This window comes from Eleutherodactylus coqui, unplaced genomic scaffold (genome assembly GCF_035609145.1).
Source record: "Eleutherodactylus coqui strain aEleCoq1 unplaced genomic scaffold, aEleCoq1.hap1 HAP1_SCAFFOLD_654, whole genome shotgun sequence".
Classification (NCBI taxonomy): Eukaryota; Metazoa; Chordata; class Amphibia; order Anura; family Eleutherodactylidae; genus Eleutherodactylus; species Eleutherodactylus coqui.
In genome coordinates this window covers 47-12078 of record NW_027102606.1, presented here as the reverse complement: position 1 = coordinate 12078, position 12032 = coordinate 47, and the positions used below count along the sequence as shown (strand labels likewise).

Below are 12032 nucleotides of genomic sequence, written 5' to 3'. Positions count from 1 at the left end.
TTTTGGAGAAATCTATGTGTAAAACACAGTATAGTGGGTAGCAATGTGTTTTCATAGGTTTCCCTCCAATCCCAAAAATGAGCCTCCTGTGAACCTGCCCCTAGTGCATGAAACAGGGAATACACTGATTGGTTACTTTATTAGAGACACCTTTCAAGATTGGAGCTTCCCTGTATGGAAATTAGACCCGTGATCCCAGAGTGCAACATAAAATCAAGTGAGCAAGTTTTTTTTTCTGTGGATCAGTTTCAGTGTGAATCCACTTTAAAATGTGAAAATTAAGTGACATGAGCAACTTTGAACAAGTTCTGGTCATTGGTGCTAGACAAACCAGGGCCAGGATTTCATACACTGGCGACCTTGTGGGGTTTTCTCATGCAATAGTCTGTTGAGTATACCGAGGATGATGTGATCGAAGAAAAACATCCATGGAAAGGGGAACCTGTGGATGTAAATAATGCATCAATGAAAGGGGCCAGAAGAGGCAGAGGAGGATGTCAAGAATCATTGTGATGAACAGGTTAGGTGGTGCACAGCCAAGGAAATTGCAACCACATATAACTCCGGTGCTCCAACTACTATGTTCAAACACACAGATCATCATTTCTTAGCATCAAATGGCTATAACAGCAGATGAGCAGTTCTAGTGCCATTGAGAAACAGAAAGACAAGACTCTATTAGGCAAACGAGTGCAAAAACTGGATCAGCAAGCAGTGGAAAAACATCACCTGGTGAGATGTTTCCAGATTTCTATTGCACCATGCTGGTTGGAGAATTTGGTGTACACAACATGAATCGATGAACCCTTCCTGTCAGCTGATCAGTGCATGTTTGTACCTCCATCTAATTTGTGGCAACTGCAAGAAGCTTTCTGTCCGCATGGGCCGATATTCTGGCAGAATGTTTTCAGTACCTAGTGGAATCTTTGCCACGACAAACTGCTGCGATTCTAAAGGCTGAACACGCTACTTGATAGGGATCTAATAAAGTGACAATTCAACGTATATTAGGAGGCACATTAGGACTGACATGAGTGATGGTAATCTCTGTACTGTGATGCAAAATATGTTGGCGCTATGTAAGTAGCAGGAAATAAATATACAAAAAGAGGCAGTGAGGTTTTTTGTCACCTAGTGGAATAAAGGTTCCGTTGGTTGTTCTGTAGTTAAATACCCTGGCCACAACAAAGTTGTATGTTGGCTTCCTCTTAGCCCCTCCAGGGCACATGCCACTCCAGCACTCCCTGCCCCCAGATGTACCTATGCTCTGTTATTAAGGACCACCTATCCTGTCTTCGAATCAGCATGGCCTTTCCATAACTTCGCAGCCACAGCCCCACTTACTGTACTGCAGCTTTTCTTTTCTTTCTACTCCCCCTACTGAGTCTCCTTTGATTCAGCTCCTGAAACTATGAATTGGGCTGTCTCCACCTCTCACTGTCAATGGATGAATTCAGGTTTCATTGGAAACCGCCTACTTGACAGATTCATAGTCCTGGCAGCCCTAGCAGCACTTGGAATGGGGCGGGGGACAAAAAAAAGTTGTGATGGAATCAGCAGGACCACAGCTGCAAAGACACTAAGCTGGCCCCACTGATCCAAGATCAGAATGGTATTTAACAAGGGGAAATGCAAAGTCCTTAATCTGTGCAAGAAAAATGAAAAAAACACATACAGAATGGGAGGAATTGAGCTAAGCAGCAGCACATGTGATAAAGACTTGGGTATTTTAATAGATCATAGACTGAACATGAGTCAACAATGTGATGCAGCAGCCAAAAAGGCAAACACAATTCTGGGATGTATTAAGAGAAGCATAGAGTCTAGATCACGTGAGGTCATTATCCCCTTCTACTCTTCCTTAGTCAGACCTCATCTGGAATACCGTGTCCAGTTCTAGGCACCCCACTTTAAAAAAAGACATAGACAAACTGGAGCAAGTTCAGAGAAGAGTTGCCAAGATGGTAAGCGGTCTGCAAATCATGTCCTATGAGGAACAGTTAAAGGATCTGGGAATATTTCCAAAAAAGAAGGCTGAGAGGAGACTTAATAGCGGTCTACAAATATCTGAAGGGCTGTCACACTGCAGAGGGATCAGCCCTATTCTCATTTGCACAAGGAAAGACTAGAAGCAATGGGATGAACCTGAAAGGGAGGAGACACAAATTAGATATTAGAAAAAAATTTCTGACAGTGAGGGTGATCAATGAGTGGAACAGGTTCTCGCTTAAAAGATGGCTTTGAGAGAATTTTGAGTGAGAATCGTTGGGTCTAAATGGGCCTTTAGTCAGACCTCATCTGGAATACTGTGTCCAGTTCTGGGCACCCCACTTTAAAAAAGACATAGACAAACTGGAGCAAGTTCAGAGAAGAGTTACCAAGATGGTGAGCGGTCTACAAATCATGTCCTATGAGGAACGGTTAACGGATCTGGGAATGTTTAGCTTGAAGAACAGAAGGCTGCTAGGAGACTTAATAGCTGTCTACAAATATCTGAGGGGCTGTCACATTGCAGAGGGATCAGCCCTATTCTCATTTGCACAAGGAAAGACTAGAAGCAATGGGATGAAACTGAGAGGGAGGAGACACAAATTAGATATTAGAAAAAACGTTCTGACAGTGAGGGTGGTCAATGAGTGAAACAGGTTACCCCGGGAGGTGATGAGTTCTCCTTCAATAGAAGTGTTGAAACAAAGGCTGGACAGACATCTGCCTGGGATGATTTAGTGAATCCTGCATTGAGCAGGGGGTTGGACCCGATGACCCTGGAGGTCTCTTCCAACTCTACCATTCTATGATTCTATGACATTCAAGGTCATCATTAAATATGGTCAACTTTTACCTAGACGTTTTATTTCACAGATTTGTGGTAACGGACATAAACAAGACCGGCGACTACACGTGTATTTTCAGTTCTGTCACAGAAGTAAAAGGGACATTTAGTTTACAAGGTAAGACAAAAACATGATCACTCATTTCTCTCCTTCCGTTAACTGCAGTTGTGTAAGGGAGTCTTCAGACAAGGAGGATATCTTTCCGATTCCTAGTGTAGATTTTGCACCAAGGGGACAGATTAATACAAGTGAAAGACCACATTCCAGGTGACAGAATATAAAATTATGGTGGTCCGACCTCTGAAACCCCCGGCGATCTCCAGATCTGTGCCACCTGAATATCCTATGAGAATGGAGTGGCAGAGCACATACGTTACCAACACACCATTACCGTCTATGAAGATGGAGGGTGATCGATAAGCTGGGCAATCTTCTCCATTCATAGAAGTGAATAGAGTAGTAATCACATGTGCGCATTGCCACTCCATTCACATGGGGCATTCGTGGAGTGCAGATCTCAAGAGTGCTGGGGATCCAGCAGTTGGTGTCCCAGCAATCTGCCTGCATGGACTGGGAGAGCACTGTTCCCACAGCTACAATGTAAGTGAGGCTTGCGCTGCTGCTGGCAAGACATTCAGGGGAGGGGGGGGGGGTGAACAAAGAGGGTAATAAAAGCTTTGGGGCCATAGAGGGGTCATCCTTACTTTATGGGACTACACAAGGGACCCCAGGACTTTTTGGGGCTACAGAGGAGACACCAGGACTTTGTAGGTCGCTGGCTGTGATTGTTTCATCGAGCGCTAGCTCTGATTGGCTGAGCTGTGGTGCTCGAGAACCAATCACAGCCAGAGCTTTTCTGAAGGCGGGAAATTTGAACCCCTGGCCAGGAAGCGCTGAGAGAAAAATACAAGCAAGTGTCGGGGAGCTGCAGAGAAGACGCAGTGGAGTGAACAGAGGCTGTTAGGTGATGTATTTTTTTTATGCAGCTAAGACTTATACAGTAGGATTTCCTACTGAAAAATTGCATCGCACCACCCAAATACCCCACTTTCGTGCAATGCGATGTATCAGAAAGGAAGGGTCCATAGGGAAACATGGGCTACAAAACATCACAAATCGTGGTAATCTTTAGCAACCCGTAATTTTATTTTCCTCGCAGTGTCACAGGCTACAAAACATCGCTAATGTGTAGGAATCCATAGGAAAGCATGGGCTTTACATACATGCAATTCATAGCACTGTCGCACCGCGAGAAAATCACACAATTTTGTCGCCTGTGTGAAATTGGCCTAAAAAGCTAGTGTACTTTTTAAAAACTTTTGACACACTAGAGCAACATTTCAAAAGTTTTGACCGGGGTGCTGAGACCCCTGCGGATCACAGAAATTAAGGGGAGGCAGCACTCTCTCAAGCGCTGTGCCTCTTCGACTTCTTTGTTACTTCTTGGCGTCTCACATCAGCTGAAGACAAATACATAGATGTCTATAGAAGTCTATGTGTCCGTTTTCAGCTGCCGAGAGGAGCCAGTAGGCAGTGAAAACAGCCGAAGAGTCACAGTGCTGCAGCCCCTTCATTCCTGAGATCAGCGGGGGTCCCAGCACACTGATTCCCACTGATCAAAACTTTCAAAGGTTTTCAAAAAGTGCAGTTAACGATAGCACTTAACTAATATCTGCCGCTGTAGAATTAAAACTTCTGCTAAATAAGTTAAATTCATGGCTTTTCTTCCCTTGTTTTAATAAATGTCTCATGTAATGATATTTGTGGATGTTTTTTTCTTTAGTGCCTCTGGTTTATGGTGGGAGCAAGGGCTTAGTTACCTATAATGGAGATTCCGTAGCCCTTAAGTGCCATACTAATACTCACAATCCCCAGAGATGGCTATGGTACAAAGTTATGGAGAACGAGCTGGTAAGTTAAGATGCTTTGTATTTCACCTGGCTGTGCAGTTATACATTGCTTATCTCAATTTTCAGTGTACAAAATAGAATAATGTGAAGGGCTCGTCCAGAATTAGAAAAACATGAATGTTTTCTTCCAAAAACATTACCATTCATGTCCTGTGTGGAGCTAAGCCCCTTTTCACTTCAGTATCAACTACATATTTAGAGAAGAAAGAAACATGCAGTGAATAATAGTCAAATGAATCCACTATATAGATAAAGTGCAATGGAAAAAAAGCAGTGCTTAAAGTGACCTTCTCGTTTCAGGACAAAATTCTGTCTCGGGACCAGAGGGGATGGGGATATGTTATCTGCATTTGTTCTTTTCTGCTGTCTGATTTGCCAATTTTGAGTCCCATTTTAAGCCTCCAAGATGGCTAATTCAGTCCTCACACTACCTAAATCCCATAGTGCATTGGTAGTGTCAGACTACTAATTCACTATACCTGTTCACTGATTGCCAGAGCTGCTCATGTGATCAGCACTGGCTATTCAGAGAGAAGTGCACAGTGTATATTAGTTAGATAGAAAATTGCAGCGGCCATGTTGGATGGCCAAAAACCAGGACTGGAAACAGCAGATCGGACAGATGACAAACAAAAACAACTGCAAGTAACATACCCCCCAACCAACCCTCCAGATCCAGAACAGAAGGGGTGGCACTATCCAGCAAGAAGACCTGGATGGTGGGAGTGGGGTGTTTGGATTACTGAACACGATACATTAGTAATTTCTCAATATACAGGACACAACATACATTCTTAGACTTCTTATATATGAGGTGGCCATCTCCTCAAAAAAAATAATATTAAAGCTACACGCTGGCAAAAATACCTTTTTCCATGCCTGCCCTCTCGCCTGATCGCCAGTCACACTCTAGAGGTCTCTGCAGTGTATTCCAGTGTAGTGGCCCAAACGGCCCTACAGGATAGCCATACAAACATATGTCCTAAAATACCTGGCTATGTGCTCCTACGGAGACATAGAAGGTATCGTAGAGTGGAGAGACCCTGTCTTCCCCCTTCTTTACATGCTTAAACTAGTTTGCCTGGTAACAGCTTGCTCTGGATTGGCTGTTGCTATAGAAAATCCCTGATTGATAGAGGGAGGTGGAGAAGGTACAGGGGAAATGAGTAGGGTGAGACAGGATGTGAGGTGTGGTTAGTGATAAAAGGCACAAAAAGCAGGAGGAAGTAAAGGTGGAGTTGAGAGAGAGGTTGTCATTGGGAGGGGGACGAGAGAGAAGGTGGGCAGCCGTGCTGCTGAAGTGAACGTTGCTGGAGTGGAGAGCAGGAGCTCCAAAAGCTACAGAATCAAGTGCAGTGTGGAGGAGAACAGAACTGGGAACTGTCTACACAATAGAGTAGGGAAAGTGCAAGCAGCCCTATCATAGTTACTCCATTTTCTGCTAACTTAATCCTTTGGAAACAAACCCTCAAATAACTAAGACTGGTGGGATTCTTCTTTGAGTAACCTTAGACCACAGAGAGAGGGTTGAAGTGGAATTGCATGTGTTATCCAAGTGTCTTGAGCAACGTTAACTTAAATGCAAGATAAGTCTGCACCACTGTGAATCGTAACTGTTAATACATGCCTTTACAAAAATCTAGTAAACTGTGTACCTTCGGTTTGCAACAAAGCTACGTGGACTTGTTATTTCAAAACCATCCACTGGAGTTCACCCCCCCCCCCCCAAAAAGGTACTGGCGTCACGCGACAACACCATTAGAACAAACTGTTATCATTACTTGAGTAACCTGTATTACACTGGGATTTCTTGGGAACCTTCAACTACACTATATCTGCCCATCATAATTCCATCATAATATGTGTTGCTAACATTGCACACGCAGGACATACAGCATCATTAGTATGATCTAATAGGTTATCTGTGAATCATCTTATAAGAAATATACCTCAACTGCAATGATTTTCTCCAAGTCAGCTTCAGATAAGATTGCCATTTGCAACAAGCTCTTATATATGTCCTGGAAGTATCCTACAAATTTTGGAAAAGCGTCGTCCACGTGAATACCAACTTCAGAGACCGGAATTTAAACACGTTGGTGGGAGTTGGGTCTTTGGACTTGGTACTGTCAGCATTCGTTTGTTGCCAGAATCATTTCTGCTTGTATAATGTTTAAATTGTTGGAGACTATGCAGCTATCTGTGGTTGAGTGCCATTAAACGTCAACCAGATCATCCTTGCATGTGCCAATCATGTCAGTTTGGCCTAGATTGTCAGTTGGCATTGCTGTCATATGCTACCTATTTTGCTGTATTTGTAATCATACATTCCAAACAGTGTCTTGTGATTGTTGTTGAGTATTTAATTCTATTCATTGTTATAAAACTATAAATAAAGCCTTAAAAACAAAGATTGCCTTTTATAGTGTCAGATCCTGGACCCACCGGAGGGTCCTCTGAATCTCTGGTGGGCCAGTACGACCTTATGAGTAATGGTGTCCTCATTAGATGCGAAGGATAGGCTTTTCTTGTATTGCTTATTCTTTTTTTCCTCATGATCCATTTCTTCTCCTACAGGTGGCACTAAATTTATCTTCAGATTCCAAAAGATATAAAGAACTTAGCAAGAAAGGCAACGAAACAAACCTGAGCATTACAGACCTGTCTGAAAGTGACAGTGGTGACTACGTGTGTAAGGCCGAATTTAAGAATGTAGAAAGTGAAGGCCGGGTACATATTGTAGTCCTCAGTTACATGGTTCCTCTGAAGGTCTTCCTTGTGATCGCTGGTGAAGTTGCAATCTTAGTGGCTGTAATATTGGTCTATGAGTTCATGAGTAAGAAGAAACAGAATCAAGAAGGTAATTAATTCCTCTTCTTTATGCATTCTCCAATCTAAAAAAATCATACAAATTAAATGTTACCAAAACACAAGGCCTCGAATAGCTGAGTAGCCTTAAAAATAAAAAAGTTATGGAATACCAGTAGAGATGAGCGAACGTGATCGGCTCCGCCCCTTTTCGCCCGAACACCGAACTTTGCGAGCAATTCCGTGCTCGGGCGAAAAAAGTTCGGGGGTCGCCGTGGCAGCGCGGGGGGGTGCGGCGGGGAGTGGGGGGGAGAGGGAGAGAGAGAAGGCTCCCCCCTGTTCCCCGCTGCTGCCGCCCGCGCCGCCGCGCCTCTCCCCGCCCCCCGGCGCCCCCCGAAGCTTTACGCGCGGACACTGAAGTCCTCGGCAAAGCCGGTGTCCGGGAGCGTAAGTGTTCGTTAAGAACACGTTCGCTCATCTCTAAATACCAGGAAGCAAAACCAAAAATTTTAATCTTGTAGACCTCAGAGGTTTAAGTGAATGTGCAGCCTAAAAAGGGGTTATCCAGCTCCACAAAAGTTCTTAAAACTTTCTAACTGTGATGGAAAACCATAAAAAAGTCATACCTCCCCTGATCCCCTGCTGCTCCCATTAGGGCAATGCCTGATTGCTTGCTGTTCCTGTTCACATCCTGTTGCAGCAGCAATGCTGGTCCAACAATGGGACATGTAAATAGCTGTAGGTATTCACAGCCAAAGTGAGCCAATAACTGAATGAAGTGGTCACATGTCTCTGGTATTGATGATGTCATCACTACAGCAGGAAGTGGAAAGCAGCGGGAATCGGCCCTGTCGTTAGGTATTGAGTGAGGCGAGTATAACCTTCTTTTTTTTTTCCAACTCACTGAACAGATTTCAAAAAATTAGATGGCGGCTGGATATAGCAAAATGTAGCTCTATCTGCAGTCAGCAATAGAGAGAACAATAAACGTTATGAGCATGAATGAGATTTAGAGCTCTGCAAGAGAAAAACAAAGTTCTGACAAATATAAACATACTGGTCACATTATAAAAAGGAGTTTCTGCAAATTTTATGTGTAAATTCAGCCCTAAAAAATAGCTAATTATGCAAAATGATTCACCTTTTAAGTCACACTGAAGTTGAAAAAAGGTAGGTGCGGTTTACCAGTAGGTGGTGTGCTAAATAGAGATGAGCGAGCATACTCGTCCGAGCTTGATACTCGTTCGAGTATTAGGGTGTTCGAGATGCTCGTTACTCGTGACGAGCACTACACGATGTTCGGGTTACTTTCATTTTCTTCCCTGAGAAATTTGCGCGCTTTTCTGGGAAATAGAAAGACAGGGAAGGCATTACAACTTCCCCCTGCGACGTTCAAGCCCTATCCCACCCCCCTGCAGTGAGTGGCTGGCGAGATCAGGTGTCACCCGAGTATTAAAATCTGCCCCTCCTGCGGCTCGCCACAGATGCATTCTGACATAGTTCAGGGAAAGTGTTGTTGATGCCGGAGCTGCTATAGGGAGAGTGTTAGGAGTGATTTTAGGCTTCAAGAACCACAACGGTCCTTCTTAGGCCATAGAAATCGCAGATCGCACCTATGTGCGATCTGCGATTTCTGTTCTCTTCTCTATATGCGCCGACCCCATTGAGAACATATAGAAGACAAATCATTCTTCTCTGCCACAGCTGTAACAGCTGTGGCAGAGAAGAACGATGTTTGCCCATTGAATTCAATGGAGCCAGCAATACAGCAGGTTCCACAGAAAGCTATGGGCTGCCGGTGATCGCGGGATGAATTGTCGGGAAGGGCTTAAATATATAAGCCCTTCCCTGCAATTCATCCAGAAATGTGTTACAATAAAAATATATACCGGCGTATAAGGTGACGGGGCGTATAAGACAACCCTCCAACTGTCACCTTATACGCCGGTAATACAGCGGAGCAAAGAATAAAAATCATTACTCACTTCACCGGGCATTCTGCGGTGCTCCTGCAGGCTGTCGCTCCCTCCTGGTCCCCGGCAGAGCATTGCTTTCTGAACGCAGTGGTTGAAATCCCCGCCTCCAGAAACACACGTGCCTTCAGCCAATCACAGCCATTCAATGACATCATTGTCATTGGCTGTGATTGACTGAAGGCACGTGTGTTTCTGGAGGCGGGGATTTAAAGCCCTTCGTAGAGAAAGCAATGCTCTGCCGAGGACCAAGAGGGAGCGACAGCCTGCAGGAGCACCGCAGAACGCCCGGTGAAGTGAGTAATGATTTTTATTCTTTGCTCCGCTGTATTCCCGGCGTATAAGGTGACAGTTGGGGGTCATCTTATACGCCCCGTCGCCTTATACGCCGGTATATATTTTTATTGTAACACATTTCTGGATGAATTGCAGGGAAGGGCTTATATATTTAAGCCCTTCCCGACAATTCATCCCGCGATCGCCGGCAGCCCATTGCTTTCAGTGGAACCTGCTGTATTGCCGGCTCCATTGAATTCAATGGGCAAACATCGTTCTTCTCTGCCACAGCTGTTACTGCTATGGCAGAGGAGAACGATCTTTATGCTGACAGTGCGGGGGGGGGGGGGGGGCCCACTCTTGCCGCTATTGTGGCTTAGTAGTGGGACCTGGGAACTTGAGATGCAGCCCAACATGTAGCCCCTCGCCTGCCCTATCCGTTGCTGTGTCGTTCCCATCACTTTCTTGAATTGCCCCGATTTTCACAAACGAAAACCTTAGCGAGCATCGGCGATATACAAAAATGCTCAGGTCGCCCATTGACTTCAATGGGGTTCGTTACTCGAAACGAACCCTCGAGCATCGCGAAAAGTTCGTCCCGAGTACCGAGCACCCGAGCATTTTGGTGCTCGCTCATCTCTAGTGCTAAACAACTATTAGGCAAATTTATGAATCCTGACGGCTGGTTTAATACGGCCGAGAAAATTGAGAGATTTGTGCGTTGTCCAATGCACAAATCTCACATGAATATGAACCCCATTTTTTTGAATGGGGTGATAGACATGAGTGATTCTTTTCTCGCACTGCGATGTGAAGCAGGAAAAAAATAGCGGCATGTCCTCTCTTTGGGCGTACCCTTGCCCATTGTTTTTGCGATGCAAGGTTTCACTTGAAAACAATAGGAAACACTCCGCGATCCTCTGCTGTGGCTGTCAGCCTCAGCGGAGGATCGCTACCTCCCCGAAGTGATACAGGTGGATTCAACACAAAAACGCCTCGTATCCATGGGAAAGTCGCATGTTGGTGATTGTGTGACTGCCTAAGCCAGCCCAAAGATAGGACATGCCCCAATTTTTTTCCTGTATTGCACCACTCATGTATGTGACCCTATTCAAAAAAATGGGGGTCTTATTAGTGCAAGATGCCATGTGAAACCAGCCTAACACAGCCCAATGCTAACTTGAGGTTCACAATGTTAGTGTTATGTGAAGTTATTAGTTAGTAATTAGTTGTGTATAGAGACGAGCGAGCATACTCGCTAAGGGCAATTACTTGATCGAGCATTGCCCTTAGCGAGTACCTGCCCGCTCGGAAGAAAAGGTTCGGCTGCCGGCGGCGGGCAGGGAGCGACGGGGGAGAGCGGAGAGGAACGGAGGGGAGACCTCTCTCTCCCTCTCTTCCCCCCGCTCCACCCTGCTCACCGCCGCAACTCACCTCTCACCCGCACCGGCAGCCAAACCTTTTCTTCTGAGCGGGCAGGTACTCGCTAAAGACAATGCTCGATCGAGTAATTGTCCTTAGCGAGTACGCTCGCTCATCTCTAGTTGTGTACAGAGTATGTAACATTTTATTTCACATATTTATCGGTCTTCGCTGATTTTTTTGTATTTCTCTTCTGCAGACGATAAAAAGGACTATGAACCGATGTCGCAACTGTAAGAGTTCATTTCCCGTATTCTCTTAAACACATAGCTCTTCCTTTAGGATTTGGCCTCATTACATTTTGTCACTTTCTTTTCTACTTCAGAAAATCTGAGGACAGCAGCCTTGCCGAAGCCGGCACCACAAGACAGAGGAAGGCGTAATACCACAGGTAATATCATCTACAGGGAAGATACAATCTCCAGACAGCAGTGCAGGCAGGCATGTCTACATCTGGGATCTGGAGAAGTTTGATCAGATCTAAGTTCAGTTTAAAACGACACCTTTGTGTTCACCCCCGCTCGCCACTTCGGGGTTCCGTCTCACATGCTGAAAACAACATTGAGATAGCAACCTAGACGTAACGGTAGCCTTTAACCCCTTGAATGGCACGCCCGGAAATTTTCCGGGACGAGCTCCACTGCTCATAGCGACATAGCCCGGAAGATTTCCGGGCTATGTATCACTATGGGAGCTGCAGAGCACAATGCCACAAGCTGTGACAGTGTGCTCTGCCTGCACAGTCCCACAGAGAACAAAGCAAGGGCTTTGAAAAACCAGCAGAAGATATTGCCGATATGTCGGCAACC

General features: G+C 45.1%; 1 protein-coding gene across 1 annotated transcript in view; it reads left to right on the top strand.

Moving 5' to 3' along the window:
• LOC136605421 (embigin-like) overlaps positions 1–11614 on the top strand; it is a 28804-nt gene extending 17190 nt beyond the window's left edge. The window contains exons 4-8 of the mRNA XM_066588948.1: positions 2863–2951; positions 4618–4745; positions 7322–7604; positions 11423–11456; positions 11549–11614. Of these exons, the coding sequence (XP_066445045.1) occupies positions 2863–2951; positions 4618–4745; positions 7322–7604; positions 11423–11456; positions 11549–11606 (592 nt within the window). The 3' untranslated portion in view covers positions 11607–11614. The remainder of the gene's footprint in view (positions 1–2862; positions 2952–4617; positions 4746–7321; positions 7605–11422; positions 11457–11548) is intronic.
• The last annotated feature ends 418 nt before the right edge of the window (positions 11615–12032 follow it).